This window comes from Tauraco erythrolophus, chromosome Z (assembly GCF_009769465.1).
Source record: "Tauraco erythrolophus isolate bTauEry1 chromosome Z, bTauEry1.pri, whole genome shotgun sequence".
Lineage (NCBI taxonomy): Eukaryota > Metazoa > Chordata > Aves > Musophagiformes > Musophagidae > Tauraco > Tauraco erythrolophus.
The window spans coordinates 86,211,832-86,230,665 of NC_141496.1; the positions used below are offsets into that span (position 1 = coordinate 86,211,832).

Here is an 18,834-nt window from a genome sequence, read left to right on the forward strand (position 1 = left end):
TCTTCATTCATCTCTTTACTGGAGAAAGCATGCTGGGTCTCCAAGTAACTCAAAATGGCTGGTTCTTCTTCTTCTGTAAGAATTTTAGGTATGAGATTTTGCTGACTCCATACAGCTGTGAATATTTGAACACACATTTCTGTGGTTTAGTTTTTCTGCCACTCTTCAATGGACTCAGAATAGTAATGTGCTAAGATAATAAGCCAGAATTTCAATGGAAATTATAAAGCTCTCTCAGCTGCTATACAAGCACCATCACTTTTCAGTACTTTCATAAATGTGAAATATTGCCAGTATTTTCTAGCTTTTAACATCTTTTGTTCCAGGAGAGATCAGAGCAATGAGGAATTGAAGAGGATGATGATAACACAGACTAATTTCAAAGTGGATAATGAAGTCTTTTAGTCTATCCACATTTATTTTCAGAAGGGGGAAAAAAGAACAGCAACAGTGAAGATCCCTTTAGCATTATTCCTTTTAAGTGTCCAAAGAGAATAGTGAAACAAAACCAGAATGATATTATTCTTCACTGACTACTCCTACGGTATCTGTCTTGAGGTCTATGCTCTCTGACCCTCCAGAAAGGCTGACTAGATTCTGTGGTTCAATGCTTTTTCTTATCTGTATTAAACCAGCGAAACCAATTTTGGACCAGGAGAGTCTTACACAACTAACTCTTTGAGAGGCTACAGAGAATGCCACGTGTAACCAAAAGTGCCTGTAGCAGAAGCAACATTAAGCTCAGAACTTCTAATTTAGAAATGTTCTCCCTCTCAAGCCAAACAAGATCTTGCACTGTAATAAATTCTAGATATATACATTAAATTCTAAACCTGCTGGGCTGTTTTGGTTCAAGAAACATCACTGGAATAATTTCTCTAAATATACTAGAAGGAAATTTTTGTTCTCTTGGGCAAGACTTCTCAGCTTTTTCTTCATGCTGTGGACAACATTCACTTGTCTACTGAAACATTTGTCACCATCTCAGTTGCCTTTTCAGCAGACTGCCTCCTCTACCCACCGCAACTGCATGCTTCAACAGTCACATCAAGGACATTACAGGAAAGTGGGGTTTATATTTTTAGTTTCTGTTAATGCACTTTAGCAGCTGGAAAATGGAGAGAAGAGCCAACACTATGAGAACAGCCAGCTCTCTCTATAAGCTGTCAGCGAAAGCTCTGGGAAGTATCAATGGTTCACAGAACCATTGGGAACTTCTGTAACAGGGATCTAAGTTCACAACCACAGTGTATTATAAGCTTTGGACTTGTCAGTCAGTAGCAATGCCTTCATCAGCATTCATAAGCACAGAATTTTAGCCTGAATTTCCATCAGAATCCTGGATCAAGGTTTCTGGAATTAGAATCACAGAATCATAGAATGAATACCAAATTGGAAGAGACCTCAAGGATCATCTGGTCCACCCTTTCACGGTAAAAGCATGGTCTAGACAAGACGGCCCAGCATGGTGTCCAGCAAGACTTAAAAGTGTCCAAAGTTGGGAATCCATCACTTCCCTGCAGAGATTATTCCAATGACTGATTGTTTTCATTTTGAAAAATTCTCCTCTTGTGTTCAATCAGAATCTCCCCAGGAGTAACTTGTACCCATTACTCCTTGTCCTTTCCTGGTAGAAAGGGAGTCTCCATCTTCTTCGTAGCTACCCTTTAAATACTGGAATGTGGTGAGAAGGTATGCCCTAAGCCTTCTGTTCTCAAGGCTGAACAAACCCAGTTCTCTCAGCCTTTCCTCATACAGCAGGCTTCCCAGTCCTTTGTGGCCCTTCTCTGGACTCTCTCCATCCACATCATTTTTTATAATAAGGGCCAAACCTGAACACAATATTTCAGGGGTGGCCTGACAAGTGCTGAGTAGAATGGGATGATGACTTCTTTATCTTTGCTGGTGATGTCCTTGTTGATGCAACCCAGCACCCTGTTGGCTTTCTTTGCCACAGCAACACTCTGTTTGCTCATATTGAGCTTGTTGTCCACTAGGACCCACAAGTCACTTTCCACAGAGCTGCTTCCCAGATGGGTAGATCCCAGCCTGTGCTGCACTCCTGGATTATGTTTTCCCAGGTGCAAGACCTTACAATTGTTCTTGTTGAACTTCATAAGGTTCTTGTTAGCCCATTCTTCCAGCCTACCCAGCTCTTCTTGCAGCGTGGCTCTCCCTTCCGAAGTGTCGACTTTCCCGCTCAGTTTGGTATCATTGGCAAACTTCATCAGGGTACACTTGATTCCATCATCCAGATCACTTATGAGCTATTGAACAGCATTGGGCCCAGTATCCATCCCTGGGGGACCCCACCTGTGACAGGTCGCCAGTTTGAACAGAAGCTATTTACCACCACCCTCTGGGTGTGGCCGGTCAGCCAGTTCCCCACCCACTGCACAGATCACTTGTCTAGACCGTCACACATCAGTTTCTCCAGGAGAAGCCTGTGGGAAACTGTATCAAAAGTCTTGGAGAAATCCAGGTAGATGATGTCCACTGCTCATGCCACATCAACAGAGCAGGTCACTTTGTCATAGAACATGATCAGGTTTGTCAAGCACGTTTTGTCCTTGGTGAATCCATGCTGGCTTTTCCCATCATGTGCTTCATTTGACTTGTGATAGCCCCCAGGAGAATTCGTTCCATAACTTTCCCAGGGGCTGAAGTAAGACTGAGGCTCTCATTTCCTGGATCTTCCTTTAAGCCCTTCTTGTAGATGGTAGATGCGGGTGACATTAGTTTTCTTCCAGTCTTCTGGGACATCGCCCGATCTCCACAACTTCTCCGAGACTATGGAGAGTAGCCTTGCAATGGCGCCAACCAGCTCTCTTAACGCCCTTGTGTGGGTAACATCAGGGACTGTCGATTTGTAGAAGCTTCTCAAATAGTTCACGTACCAACTCTTCCTTCATTGATGGTGGGTCTGTGTTTGCATCAACCTGGGTTTTTGTTCTCAGGGCCTGGGGTCCAACAGTGCTGGTAAAGGCAGAGGTGAAGAAAGTGTTGAGACCCTCTGCCTTTTCAGTGTTGTTGGTGACTAACTCACCTCTCCTGTTTAACAGCAGGCTAGTATTTTCCTTCTGCTTCTGCTTGTTGTTTACACACCTGAAGAACCTTTTCTTGTAGTTTTTGACATCTCTGGCCAATTTCAATTCGAGCTGAACTTTTGCTTTTGTAGTAATGCCTTATTAGTTCTCAATGGATACTCATCTGCTTTTCTATCTCTGATACTCTTCTCTTTCGGGTTTGAGCAGACTCAGAAGCTCACAGTTAAGCCAAGGGGGTCTCTTGCTGCACCTACTTCTCTCCCTTTTAAAAGGGATGAATTAGTTTTGTGCTTCCAGAAGAGCGTTCTTGAAAAACTGCCAGCACTCGCTCGCTCCTTTATCCTCCATGGAAGCTTTCCATGCAATCCCTCCTACTGAGCTCTGAGTGAGCAGAAGTTTGCTTTTTCGAAATCTAAAACCTTTGTCTTAGTACTAACCTTCAGCGTGCTCAGCAGGATCCCAAACTCCACAATACTGTGATCACTGCAGCCAGGGCTATCACTAACCGAGATACTACAAGGCAGGTTTTCTTGGTTTGCGAGTAGCAATCCAGCAGTGCCTAATTCCTGATCGGCACATAAAATATTTGTATGAGGAAGCAGTCTTCTACACATTCTAGGAACTTGGTGGATGAAACGTGAGCTGCTGTATTGTTCTTCCAATAAATGTCTGGGTAGTTGAAGTCACCCCTAAGAACCACGTTCTGTTGACTCGAAGTTTGCTTAAGTGACCCAAATATTGCTTTGTTGGCCTTATTGTCTTGATTTGGAAGTCAGTAGCATTCCCACTGGCATTCGATAGGGCTTCCACAATTGCTGGAGTTGACTTCTATACTTTCAACGTTCTCCTTAACATAGAGCACAACTTCTCCTCCTCTTCTTCCCCGTCTGCCTTTATGAAATAATCTATAGCCATCCTTTGTGATCCTCCAGTTATGTGAGTTGTTGTGAACACCCACCAGATTTTAGTTATTCCTATGATATCATAACTTTATGACTGAGTGCAGAGCTCCAGTTCCTCCTGTTTATTCCACAGGCTCCATGTATTGGTATGCATGCACTTGAGGCAGTTGATCTTCTAGTTCTCATCTTGGAAGGCAGCTAAGGAACATTTGTCTCTGCTCTACTTCGCCCAGTTTATTCCCCAGTTGGATGCAGTCATGTGAGAACCGCCATTTTGGGTGCTGTCCCCTGAGTTCTTCAGTTTAAAGTCCACCTCACCAAGCTGGCCAGCCTGCTGCCAAAGGTTCTCTTGCCTCTTCTAGACAGGTGGATCCCATCCCTCACTAACAGGCTATAGTCACAGAATGTCCTGTTGTTGAAGAATCCTGAAGTATTTTATGATCAAAACAAAGAGAAATCCCTAAAGACTTTTTGTTGTTGTTGTTGATAATGTGTTCTCTTTGGAAGTCTTAAGACTGTTGTAATTAATGATTATAAGCAACAATCTTTATATAGTAAATAATAAATTAATATACCATTGTATTTAATACAGTGGCATTAGTAGACATAGCACCTCAGAAGCTTGTAGGAAATAATGAAGTTGTCCTGTCACAGCCTGCCTGGGGGACACAGGAGCTTTTCTTCTTGCTCTATTTCCACTAGCCACGCCAGCTGCTATCTGCAGCCATGACTTCTAGGCCTCCTTGCTCTTAGCAGAGGAGCCATTTTGCAGAACACATTCTGTTCTTCATCCTGTGCCAATTAAATCTCCACAGACAGGCAATTTCATCCAGACTCAAGGGGCTGGAGGGAGAGAAGATGTACACACATGCAAAGGAGTCATTTCCCCTTTTCTCAGTTGCGGTCGTCAGGAGGGATGAAAACTTCTTAGCCTCCCCACACCACCTCAGTCCCGTTTCACCTCTGCTTCATGGCCTGATTCTCACCTACAGTATGATCATGTAATCCATGGACTTGGACTACACGCCCAAGTTGCTTTAAACTAGCTCTGCTCTGGTAGCAAGGTTATCACAGTGGTATGGATTATCACACACACTATTTCAAAAAGTATTTACCCAATTTCTCAAACTACTTTTGTAACAACTTAACACAAAACTGGCTTAAATGAGTGTGCCTTATTTGTTCTTAATCAGTGAATATTTATTTTCCGTGTCAGAATCAATAGGTGATCAATCTCCTACAATGCACTTTCAGCTCCAGTGATGCTGCTACCTATCAATTACAGTGAGATTTCCACCTACAAAGTTCTTTTCAAGCATTAATATAGAATCATAGAATCATAGAATGGTTCGGGTTGGAAGGGACCTCAAAGATCATCTAGTTCCAAACACCCCGCCATGGGCAGGGAAACCCTCCCCTACACCAGGTTGCTCAAAGCCTCATCCAACCTGGCCTTGAACATTTCCAGGAATGGGGCAGTCACAGCTTCTCTGGGCAACCTGGTCCAGTGCCTCACCACCCTCAATATAAAAAATTTCTTCCTTAGATCTAATCCAAACCTATATTCTTTCAGTTTAAAGCCATTGCCTCTTGTCCTATCACTACATGTCCTTGTAAAAAGTCCCTCTCCAGCTTTCCTGTAGGCCCCTTTAAGTATTGGAAGGCTGCTATAAGATCACCCCAGAGCCTTCTCTTCTCCAGGCTGAACAGCCCCAGCTCTCTCAGCCTGCCTTCATAGCAGAGGTGCTCCAACCCTTGGATCATCATGTCCTTGTGTTGGGGACTCCAGATCTGAATGCAATACTCCAGGTGGGGTCTCACAAGAGCAGAGCAGAGCAGAGAGACAGAATCCCCTCCCTCGACCTGCTGGCCACACTCCCTTTGATGCAGCCCAGGATACGGTTGGCTTTCTGGGCTGCGAGCGCACATTGCCGGCTTATGTTGAGCTTTTCATCCACCAGCACTCCCAAGTCCTTTTCCTCAGGGCTGCTCTCAATCCATTCTCTGCCCAGCCGGTACTCGTGCTTGGGATTGCCACAACCCACGTGCAAGACCTTGCACTTGGCCTTGTTGAACTTTATGAGGTTCTCACAGGCCCACCTCTCCAGCCTGTCAAGGTCCTTCTGGATGGCATCCCTTCCCACCATTGTGTCCACAACACCACACAACTTGGTGTCATCTGCAAACTTGCTGAGGGCGCACTCGATCCCACTGTCAATGTCACCGACAAAGATGTTAAACAGCACTGGCCCCAGTACTGAGCCCTGAGGAACACCACTTGTCACTGGTCTCCATTTGGACATTGAACCGTTGACCGCAACTTTTTGAATGTGACCTTCCAGCCAATTCCTTATCCACTGAGTGGATCGTCCATCAAATCCATGTCTTTCCAATTCAGAGACAAGGATGTCATGCGGGACGGTGTCAAATATTTGTGTGTTACTGCCAGCAATACAGACAATTTAATAAAGTCAGGTTTGCATTATCCTCATAAGCAATTGTTGTAATGCTTTCGTGAAATGTGTCATCCTATTTAGTTCTGCTTGGCCCAGACTCAAAATCCTGATCATCCAATCAAGCTATTATTTATGTCTTTATTTTTCATGGATGCTGGCCATATCTGATGCTATATTTGATTTTTAATGTGAACCTTCTCTGTGTACCCAAAATCTCCTAATATTCAAAATGATATACCTTTGTATAGCCTGCTATCACATAAAGCATACATACACCTACCAATATACACTCTAAGGAATATCTCCCACCTGGATATCACTAACTGTTTTAAATAGTCCAAAGTTATAAATCCATGTATTTCAAATCTGCTGCACTACTGGAAGAGAGTAAATGCACCCATGTACAGCTAAGAATAAAGACAATATATATACAGTACATCTTGAAGACTTGACAGGTCCAGGTCTATTTAAATAAACCACAGGTACCTCATGACAGCTACTTTCTGTCATGGAGGGTATGGATGCGAATCCCTGCAGACAAAGATCTGCTATTTTTAGTGTCAAGATTGTGGAAGCTGCCCAAGGCCAGGAAGAAACAGATTGTGCAAAACCTTTTGCGAGAGGAGAGGTTGGAGAAGTCTCCTTAAACTTGACACAACTCTAGGTAAAGTTAAGCCAGCCCGTCAATTGTCTGCCTGCAGGACCCAAACAGGCAAGCGGTCTGAGGTTTTTCCTTTGGTTTTACAGCTGCTTTGCTCTTCCCGGTCAATAAGCCTGTGGCACGAAGAGGCTGTAAGCCCTTGCAGTCTGAGAAAGAGCATGTGTGAGGCAGCGTGTGCCTCTGGATCGAAAGGTCATAGAGTCTGGGATTACCAGTTATCCAAAATTCTTTTTATTTATACTGCTAGTGTTGCTCTGGGCAACGTACTGCACTACAATTACCCACACTTGTGCATCAGTTTTGCTTTTGTCATGGATTCCTCCAAACCCGTTAGACAACACCTGGACAAGACCGAAGTGCCCCGACCTGGGTTCCTCACCCGCGATAACGACGTCGACCTGGCTGCTCTGACCTGCTGCCTTACCCAGCAGCAGCTTTACTCACCAACATCACCTCTGCTCACTTCATGCCAGTTGAGAGGTGTCTCGGGGGGAGTGACACAGACCTCCTGAGCCCATACAGCTGAGTATCTGGTACTGCAACCTGGGGAGCCATCTCAGGCTCTCCTCTGCGTGTTCTGCTCTTGTACTTCAGGAGTCATTTCAGTAACACCTAGATCCAAGCATCCCTGGCCCCGAATGTCTCCGATTCATGGGGAGCTTGAAGATCAGTTTCTCAACTTTGTCAGCGATCACATCTCTCTTAAATCTGGAAAAAATATGTGTGCCTGGTGATAAGATATAAGGAGCCTACCTTGGGGGACAGGGGTCCAGGCTACAGGCTTTCAGCAGCTGTGGGGGACGGCGGCTGGTAACACACAGCATCTCGTCGGCGGTCTCCCTCGTTTGTTTGTTCAAGCAGGTCACTACGGCCTCCTGGACACCTGCGCACAACAAGACGTGGTCACAGCCAGCTCTCTGCAGCTGAAGGGGCAGCCGAGGGCTGCTGCATGTGGGGAAGTGAAGCTGTGCAGCCTGGGTTGGGAGCTCGGGAGCTGCAGCCCCGGTGGCAGGGAGAGAGAAGGCGGCTCTGCGCGGCGGGGAGGTGTTTGCTGTCCACATCCTGGGCAGGACTGATGGCCTTTGAGGAGTGCGGCATGAATTCCTACCAAAGGGGGATGTTTCTTGGCACAGTGTACGTGACTGAGTAGGGAAAACCACTGTTCCTTTTATCTCTTCTGTTGGGAAAAACCTTCAGCCATAACTCCTGCGATTTTCCAAACGCAGTCATACACTGCTTACCATACCTTTTTGTCCTGTTCCCCAGCCAGCTGGGAGATGACCAGATCAAAACGCGGGGTGGGATGCTGGTCTTTTACTTGCCCTTGCTTTCAGTCTTGCTATGTGTCTCGACAGCAGTGAAAAGTCCCTAGGTTCTTTCACCACTTACCTGCCCTGAACAGAAAATCTTCCAGTGCTCCCAGTGACTCATCCTTTCACTATAAGTGTGGTGAGGCTTTTTATTTGTTAGTCAAGCAGGCTAAGGCGTGAAGATGGCCTGGACCTCGGTACGCTGTATTTTAAGCAACAGCTTGATTGCTATACTTGCAAAAGTAAATTAAAACAAGGTCAGACAGCTCAGCTGCTCTCGGTCACTCTTCTGCAGCTGCAGACCTGCACCTACACTGAAGGTGCAAACCTGCAGGGTGTATCTGAGAGCTGGGACAGGACAAGGGGAGCTGTTGGGACTATGAGAGAAGACAGAAGACCTGGAAATTATGTTTTATCTCAGGAAATCCTTGGTGATACCAAATTCCTTATATACTCTTTGGCATACCAGGTGCTCTGTCTCACTTTTCATATGAGTGAGGTAGAATATTGCAGTTTTGTCGGCTCACAAGTTAGAAAGCTAGAATATCAGAGACTGCAACACTACATGCCATAGGAAATTGTATGTATTGAGAGAGGACCTACTTCTTCCCCAGGGGATCTGAGGATAACGATTGGCCTGAACTTCCTAAAACTCTAATCCACAGTGGTTCAAGCAAAGTGGAAGTATGTTTTTTACATTATTCATCCCTACTTCCTGTCTTAGGACAAGATTAGCTGAACTCATAACAATTGAATCGTTTTCTCAAAACCGACAATTAGTTTTCCAAAACATCTCACAACATTTTGAAAATACCATTGTTTTCTTACAAAAAATACTATTGGAAGAGCTAGAACAGCTCCAAGAGCAGTGTAATAGAACTGACAATACTTTTTGTTGTTTCTAATGCCAGAGCACGTCAGGCATACAATGACATCACATTATTCAACAGAACCTAAGTGCTGCAACTCATCGCAGTTCCTGTACTCCTGAAATTATTCATGGATTCTCAGTATACAAGCTGAGGAGAGGCCCATAGCAAAGTGGCATACTGAGTAATTTATTGGATTTTATGTGTGCAAGCCTATTCAGGGCATGCTTATGACTCAAGGATAGAGAATCATAGAATCATAGAATCATAGAATCATAGAATCATAGAATGGTTTCTGTTGGAAGGGACCTCAAAGACCATCTAGTTTCAAACCCCCTGCCATGGGCAGGGAAACCCTCCACTACATCAGGTTGTTCAAAGCCCCATCCAACCTGGCCTTGAACACTTCCAGGGATGGGGCATCTACAACTTCTCTGGGCAACCTGTTCCAGTACCTCACCACCCTCTGAGTGAAAAATTTCTTCCTTATATCTAATCTAAATCTCCCTTCTTTCAGTTTAAAGGCATTGCCCCTTGTCCTGTCACTACATACCCTCGTAAAAAGTTCCTCTCCAGCTTTCCTGTAGGCCCCCTTTAAGTACACTGGAAGGCTGCTATAAGATCACCCCGGAGCCTTCTCTTCTCCAGGCTGAACAGCCCCAACTCTCTCAGCCTGCCTTCATAGCAGAGGTGCTCCAGCCCTCGGATCATCTTCCCCAGCTCCAACAGCTCCATGTCCTTCTTGTGTTGGGGACTCCAGAGCTGGATGCAATATTCCAGGTGGGGTCTCACAAGAGCAGAGCAGAGGGGCAGAATCACCTCCCTCAACCTGCTGGCCACACTTCTTTTGATGCAGCCCAGGATACGTTTGGCTTTCTGGGCTGCCAGTGCACATTGCCGGCTCATGTTGAGCTTGAGTGCGACCATCCAGCCAATCTGTTATCTACTGAGTGGTCCATCCATCAAAACCACGTCTTTCCAGTTTAGAGACAAGGATGTTGTGTGGGACAGTATCAAATGCTTTGGACGAATACAGGTAGACGATGTCAGTTGCTCTTCCTTTATCCGTCAATGCTGTAACCTCAACATAGAAGGCCACCAAATTAGTCAGGCAGGATTCGTGCTTATTAAAGCCATGTTGGCTGTCACCAGTCATCTCCTCATTTTCTATGTGCCTTAGCATAGTCGCCAGGAGGATCTGCTCCATGATCTTGCCAGGCACAGGGGTGAGACTGACTGGCCTATAGTTCCCTGGGTGCGGAGAAGGGATTTGGAGAAGTACTGAGACGACTCAATATGAGTTAGCTGCAGGAAGTCTCCTTTATTGCGCAGTTCTTATTGCTTATATAGACAGTATTTGCCAATAATCCTGAGACCACACCTTTTCTACACCATTATTGGATGATACATACGCTTGTCATATTTAACAGCTTATTTCAAACAGGTACCCGCCTAGCGAAGCTCTGCTCTAAGCAAACACTACTCCCTTATCATACTGCATAGTTTTCTTATCCTTAACTTCAAGGGCATTCTGCCCCTGAGGCCTAACGTTAGAGCTCCAGTCCTTATTTACACAGGGTTTTCTTCGTGCAGTCTCTTCAAGGATCTGCACTCCGACAAATCCCCCTTTCTTTTCTTGCACGAAGAAAACCCCGTGCATGAGACTGTCACCCCAGTTACTAGCATGTTGTTTTGGTACAGCCTTGCAAAGCAGTTTCTAGCATACTACTTCCCTTTCTGAGGGCTTTACTATTTCCGTTATATCCAAGATTCCACTGAGCAGGAGGGTGTCAGTCGGCAGGGTCATCGCAGAGAAGAGAGGCAGGCACGGCACCTTCAGGGCGTCCCCTGTTTATCCACACAGTGTGCTCTGCAGCCTCCTTCCGCTCCGCTCTGAGCCATCCCTTTTACACCCTCAGCAGAGTCTATGAAATAGGTACTGACACGGCGTTGCTGCACGCGTGGCCAGTGCGTGCGACAAGGCCGCCAGGTATGTGCTCTGCTGGCCAACAGCGGATTTTGCAAATCGCAACATGTTGTTCAATAACAATCCTCCTAGCTTCTCTTTTCAAAGTTACGTGCTTACAACTAAGTCCAGTTTGTAATTCTTTGTCATTAATTCGGTACCAGTTAATGCTTTTCCTTCCAGTAGCTCACTTCTGATTGGAAAAAACACACAAAGCATATATACAAGCAATATATACAAACAACTTTCACACACGTAATATACTAAATCATAAGAAACATAAAGACAGTTTACATATCAATATACAATCCTCTACCACAATTCTCCCCAAATGCTCTCCAAGCCATTGCAATTGTTCGTGGATGGACTCACCATGGTCACTTAGATTAAAACAACATGTTTGTGTAACGTGGTTGTTGCTGGCACTACCTACAAATTTTGATCCTAATAAATTTAACTCTTGTGGGGAAATATACGGAAGACTGCCCTTTTTTTTTTTTTTTTTTTTTTTTTTTTTTTTTTTTTTAGTTATTTGCTTTAATGTTAAATGAATTCATTCAATAACCACTTGTCCCATAGGTGAATGAGGGATACTGGTAGTGTGCGTCACTCCCCAATCCTGTAAAAAGGCACCATACTGGATCACTGTCTGTCCCGATTTTCTTTGGTACTCCCATGGTTTTCTTCAGTGTGAGCAGTAGCAACAGCAAAGGCAGAAAACATATCAACAGTTACATGCGCATATTTAGATCGATTAAATGATTGAATATAAGTAATATCAGTTTGCCATAATTCATTGGCACATAAACCTGTTGGATTTACTCCTGCTGGAGTATTTGAAGGCACAATACGTTGACGGTCAGGGCAGGCACGTACGATCTGCTGAGCTTGATCTGCTGTCTGACCTGACAGAGAGCATCATCTACCACCAATTGACAAACTGTAGGACTATTCATCATTCCTTGAAGCAGTACAATCCAATGATATTGTTGCGTGGGTCGTTCATTGTTAAGCACTGGAACGGAAAAGGCAAATCTAGGACAATCATTAGGGTGCAAATAAATAAAAAAGTAAAAAGGTGAAATAACCCAATCTTTTAAATCAATCACCATCAAATGCTAACATTCTGGAATCATAGTAGGATTTGGTACACCCGGTTGTAAAGCACCCATTGGTGAAATGATTGCATTAATAGCTCTTAAATCTTTTAACATAAATCTCCACTTTCCTGATTTCTTTGAGATAACAAATTTTGGAGTATTCTATGGGCTAGTGGAGAGAATTATATGTCCTAATTTGAGCTGTTCGTCGACTAATTTTTGAGCTCACTCCAGCCGCTCGCTTTTTAATGGCCACTGATCGACCCAGACCGGCTTGCCAGCTTGAGTCAGGGCTGGACATCAGTGACGTGCTAAAAATTTGAGGTTAGCATCACATTCCAGTGATTCAACAAATCCCGACCTCATAATGTACGTGGGACATCAAAAACATATGGTTTCAAAATAGCTTGTTTGTTACCTGGGCCTACTACTAACGAGGTCTGTGCACTCTGCTGTGGGATCTGTGTTCCACCTACTCCGACCACAGCTGCCAGGGCTTGTATCAGAGGCCGAGAGGGCGGCCAGTCAGGATTTTTCACTATAGATACATCAGCCCCTGTGTAAGCTAGGCCAGAAAAGCCTTCCCATTAATGATTACTGTTAAAGGAGGCTGTGCAGCTGTGACTGTCTGTGTCCAAAATTCTTTTGTGATAGCAGAGTGACCTTTATTGTTATATAGGCAGCTTTTATAGATTATTACTCTGGCCACGATGTGTCCACGCGGCCCTCACCCAGCTGTGATTGGGTACAAACAATAGTGCACGCACCTATTTTAACTTTACTATTGGCTATGCCTAAAAAGGAGCTATTTTTTACTTGCTAAACTAAACATCATTTTCTCACACACTCTATATCAACTTCCCAAACTCCCCATGTCAACTTCTCACACTCCCTGTGCCAGCTGTTCACACTCCCTTCTCTTTCTCACCCTCGTTATCGGTGTTTCCCAACTTCAGAAAAGAGCACAGGCTTAAATCATCAAGGTGAAACCTCAACTGTAGCTGTGTGTATGATGCCACAATTCCCCCTTTTTTGTTTTTCTGTGACCATTACTTGATGAACCGTACTCTGTACCGTTCGCTGGGAGCGTGACAATAGGCGGGGGTGATTATTACTATGCATAGAAGAACTACTAGCAATATAATGCCTGCTTTACTAAAGATTTTAACCATCCTGTCAATTAAGAGCATTGATAAAGCAGAAGCTGTAGCATTAGTTTGTTTTGCAAGCCAACAGCCCAACTTATTCAGTATAGTTAACACCTGTGCCACTCCAACTCCTGGTGCAAATATTGAAGCTGCAATGATTTTAGCTGGTTCCCAAAATTCTGCTCTGGAATCGCACTAGCTATCATAAGCATGCGTGCTGCAGCTATTCTGGGTGTGTCTATGACTTAAGTTCATGGTGGTGTTAGGGAAATACATTCTTAAAGTCCCTATAGTACATGGATATCCCCTTATATGCGAAGGAATACCCTGCTAAGCTCTATTATAGCCCTGCAGAAGCAGTTACAAGCATTTTGGTGGTTTGTTTGTTTGTTTGCCTTTTTTTTTTTTTTTTTTTTTTTTTTTTTTTCCCGATTTCCGATAAGATCAAGAGCTTGTTGGCAGTCTGTGTTAGCATTTTCAATGGCTAACTGGAATACCAACACATCTGCAGTAGCCGGATTTTCTGTTTATCTCTGAACTGCCATTTGTAGCTGATCAAAGAAATGCTCATAAGGTTCCTGTGCTCCCTGCCGAATGGAAGCAAAGGAAGCTTCCCCTGTCCCAAAAATCAGGGACACGTCTTAATGCTCTCTTAGCCAATTCAGTCAGTTGTTGGAAAGCCACTTGCTGTAACCCTGCCTGTGCCTGATTTTGACATGTGTGACATTTTATTCATCCCAAAATATTTAGCTCTCAATTTAAGAGATTTAACACCTATAACACTTTAGCTATCGTTTCATTGGGAGATTTCCCCATCATTCTTGTTTTAAAAGCGTATTCTCCAAAGTACCATGTGTGTATTCTATGATCGGTTGCCCAGTAGGATTGTAAGGAATACCAATAACATGCTCAATATCTTATGATGACAAAAATACATATGTCTGATACGAAGTGTATGCCAAAGTTCCTGCGAGCGTAAACCACGAGGATTAACACCATTCACTGGTGGCACGATCGTATTTTGACAGGTACTACACAATTGTACGATTGAGCGGGCTTGCTCTGTTGTTATACCAAATTGTCACCTAATAGCATTAGCAGTCTGATGGTAGCAGTCATGCAAGATGTTTGCCTGCATGAGCGAGTTTGGTACCAGAGCTGCACTCGTGAGAGGCTCAGCTCACCTGCTCCCTTCTGCTATAGGCCCTGGCAGCGTGGTGTGCGCTCGCAGATGTACAATGGAATATGCATGTTTATGGTTTTGCAACACTGATATTAACTGTTGAAATTGCTGGAACAGAAGAGAATTAGTTATTTGCCGCGATGCCGATCGAGACGATCTAAGTTAAAATGTGCTGTCTCGTGGTAAAACTCGGGCCACGGGCAGCGGCGAGGCGGCCGCTCTCCAGGCTCGGCCTGCGGCGGGGGGGGGGGGGGGGGGGGAGGGGGGGGAAGCGGCGGCGGCGGGGTCCAGCCCTGCCTCGCCTCAGCCGGGCGGGGGAGCGGGGGAGCGGGGTGGGGACGACGACCCAGCCGCCCTGTGCCGGCCGCCCCGCTTGTTGTTGCTGTTGCTGTCGTTGTTGTCGTTGTCGCGGCTCCGGCCGCTTGCGCTCCGTAACCGCCGCCGCCCCCTCCCGCCGAGGGACCATCAGCTGCGAACGAACCGGCGCAGCGGGGCCCGCCGCGCGTCTCCGTCCCGTCCAGCCGCGGCTCGCTCCGCGCACGGGCGGCAGCGCCGAGGCAAACGCCGCCCGCGGCCCCGGCCGGCAGCAGCAGCGGCGTTCCCGGGGCGCCGCCGGGCGCGGTGGGCGGTGCGGCGCGGGGGTGCCGGTGTACCGACTTCGTTGGAAGAGGGGGGAAGCAATAAGTCTGTCTTTCGTTCGGGGCCCTGGATCAAAAGATTCGATGATGACTTTTCCAGGCCAGCAGCATCCCCACAGGTGGCTGCACGCCAAAGTTTAACGTCTATAGTGTCCCAAGTCCTTGTCATGTATATATTTGAAGAGCTTGCCTCCGGTACATGGGCTGATACCCAAACCAGGAGTACCGGGAGTTTTATCAAGTCAGAACTGTTAATAGTGCTGGTTTCTCTAGCACTTTGTCAGCACTTTAACTACAGACTTATGTTCTGTTAAAGCCATGCTTCCCATTGTTCCCAGTCGCTTACCTCCTCCTGTTGAGGCAGTTGTCGCTTTTTTTTTTTTTTTTTTTTTTTTTTTTTTTTTTTTCAGTCGCTTACTTCTTCTTTCCTTTGGTTCCTAATTCTTCGTGTTTCCCGATAATATCTTTTGCATACCCCCCTGCAATCAGGGGGGGCCAATATCTTTTTCCAAGTTTTAATCCACGCTTCTCTAAGAAGCTTCCCAACAACGACAATGCAACGTCCCGTTCCATCGTCTTACCGCGACAGTGGATCCTACAGATCTTCCGGCTTTCCCCTATAGGCCGCCTGTATGCAGATCTGCACGGCTTTCCCCGATGGGCCGCCTGAATGTGGATCCTGCGGATCGTCGGCTTTCCCGTATAGGCCGCCTGAAGTAGATCCGCCCGGCTTTCCCCGATGGGCCGCCTGTAGGTCGCCGTCCCTTCTCCGCTAAAATAACACTCGTTCAAAACAAGTAATAAATGTCCCGAGTGAAACGATGAGTCCAGCTCATTTTTTTCCCGTCCCTGTTCGGGCGCCATAATGCGGAGAAGGGATTTGGAGAAGTACTGAGACGACTCAATATGAGTTAGCTGCAGGAAGTCTCCTTTATTGCGCAGTTCTTATTGCTTATATAGACAGTATTTGCCAATAATCCTGAGACCACACCTTTTCTACACCATTATTGGATGATACATACGCTTGTCATATTTAACAGCTTATTTCAAACAGGTACCCGCCTAGCGAAGCTCTGCTCTAAGCAAACACTACTCCCTTATCATACTGCATAGTTTTCTTATCCTTAACTTCAAGGGCATTCTGCCCCTGAGGCCTAACGTTAGAGCTCCAGTCCTTATTTACACAGGGTTTTCTTCGTGCAGTCTCTTCAAGGATCTGCACTCCGACACCTGGGTCTTCTTTTTTCCCCTTTTTAAAGATGGGGACTATGTTTCCCGTTTTCCAGTCAGTGGGAACTTCACCAGATTGCCACGACTTCTGAAATATGATGGATAATGGTTTAGCAACTTCATGCTCCAGTTCCCTCAGGACCAACGGATGCACATCACCAAGTCCCACGGTCTTGTCCACCTTCAGGTTCTTTAGATGGTCTCGAACCTGGTCTTCTCCTACAGTGGGCAGTTCTTCATTCTCCCAGTCCCTGCCTTTGCCTTCTGTGACTTGGGCTGTGCAGCTGGAGCTCTTGCCAGTGAAGCCTGAGGCAAAGAAATCATTGAGAACCTCAGCCTTCTCCATATCCTGGGTAGCCAGGTCCCCTGTTTCCTTCCGGAGAGGGCCTACATTTTCCCTAGATCCCTTTTTATCACTGACGTATCTATAGAAGTTTTTCTTGTTGCCCTTGATGTCCCTGGCCAGATTTAACTCTATCAGGGCTTTAGCTTTCCTAACCTGATCTCTGGTTGCTCGCACAATTTCTCTGTATTCTTCCCAGGCTACCTGTCCTTGCTTCCACTCTCTGTAGGCTACCCTTTTGTGTTTCAGTTTTTCCAGGAGCTTCTTGTTCATCCATGCAGACCTCCTGGTGTTTCTGTCTGACTTCCTCTTCGCTGGGGTGCACCGTTCCTGAGCTTGGAGGAGGTGATCCTTCAATAATACCCAGCTTTCTTGTGCCCCTCTTCCCTCCAGGGCTTCGTCCCATTGTACTCTACCAAGTAGATCCCTGAAGAGGCCGACGTCTGCTCTCCTGAAATCCAGGGTAGTGAGCTTGCTGTGCACTCTCCTTGCTTCCCTAAGAATCTTGAACTCCACCATTTCATGATCACTGCAGCCAAGGCTCTCCTTGAGCGTCACGTTCCCCACCAGCTCTTTTTTGTTGGTGAGAACAACGTCCAGCAAAGGACCTCTCCTCATTGGTTCCTCTACTACTTGGAGAAGGAAGTTATCATCCATGCATTCCAGGAACTTCCTGGATTGCCTATGCCCTGCTGTGTTGCCCCTCCAACAGATGTCAAGGTAGTTGAAGTCCCCCATGAGGACCAGGGCTCGTGAACGTGAGGCTGCTTCTATCTGGCTGTAGAGGGCCTCATCCTCTCAGTCCTCCTGGTCAGGTGGCCTGTAGCAGATCCTCATTACTATGTCCTCAGTCCCTGCTCCCCCTTTAATTCTGACCCATAAGCTCTCAGTTGGCACCTCATGTCTCCACTGTACTCAAGGTGCTGAAACGAAGAAAGAAATTTGACCATTTTGGACATGGATATCAACATCAAAATTGCCAAAGTCCCTGAAGTCAGCCAACATTGTTGTGGGTTTCCTTCTTTACAAAGTGACCCCATATTTTCAAGCCATTTTGCTATTGAAGTAATCTCACAGAAGACTTAAAAAAATTGTAAAAAGGATAGCTCATTGAAAAAAATGAAAAAAAAGATAGTGTTTATTTCTAGGAAAGGAAACCAATGGAATTTCTATACATAAACAATATCTTCTCTACCTTGTTAGTTCATTATCTTTCCAGCTCAATCATTTCTCTGTTGAGCACGTTATCATATTGTGTACAGTAAACAGAGATACATGGATTCCCCAGGACAGGCTGCTCGTGGCTATAGAACAGAGGTGGTTTTCTTCTTGATGGGAAATGGCACTGCGTTCAAGTTACTGGTCTCTACTTTGCATTGATCACTTACTTGTGCAGGCCCAACAGCAAGACCATCTGATGAAGCCATGAAAGAAGGACTGCTAATCCAGACATACTGAAACCAGGAAAGTACTCTTCTTAACTGTGGAAAGAAGCTACTGGGTCCTGTCACATGCTGGTGACATCATTCTCTTTGTTAGGGAAACACTCACCATCTGTATGTGCTGGATGCTCTTCTTTTCATATCAAAATTTTGTACATTCAGTGTACTTCCGTAGCTTCAATTTCTCCTCTCTCGAGTGTGTCACTAATGAGCTCTTCAATTACCTCAAGACTTTGGCATTGTCTGTTTCAGTGCTGACTACCCAAAACTGATTAACTGCGAGTTCTTGAATTCAACCTTTTCTCCATTTCTCAGAATGATGGTTTTGTTCTTTATTAAATTCTTATAGTCAAGCTCTGATACTACTGCTCTTCACTTTTCAGTATTCAACTTGTCCCTACCTCCCAGTGAGTTCATTCTCCATACTTACTCCTGTCAAATAAGTCATGTCTGACAGTATTTCCAACAATTTTAGTCTATCCTACTAGCATTCTAGTCTGCTCGTTATAATCTCCTTTCACAGATTCTTACAGCTTTTT

At 45.4% G+C, this 18,834-nt stretch overlaps 1 protein-coding gene across 1 annotated transcript in view; it reads right to left on the minus strand.

The window, feature by feature from the left end:
• The window catches only part of ADAMTSL1 (ADAMTS like 1), a 365,777-nt gene that overhangs the window by 68,583 nt on the left and 278,360 nt on the right, over positions 1 to 18,834 (minus strand). The window contains exon 15 of the mRNA XM_086629918.1: positions 7,820 to 7,949. Within this exon, the coding sequence (XP_086486044.1) occupies positions 7,820 to 7,949 (130 nt within the window). The remainder of the gene's footprint in view (positions 1 to 7,819; positions 7,950 to 18,834) is intronic.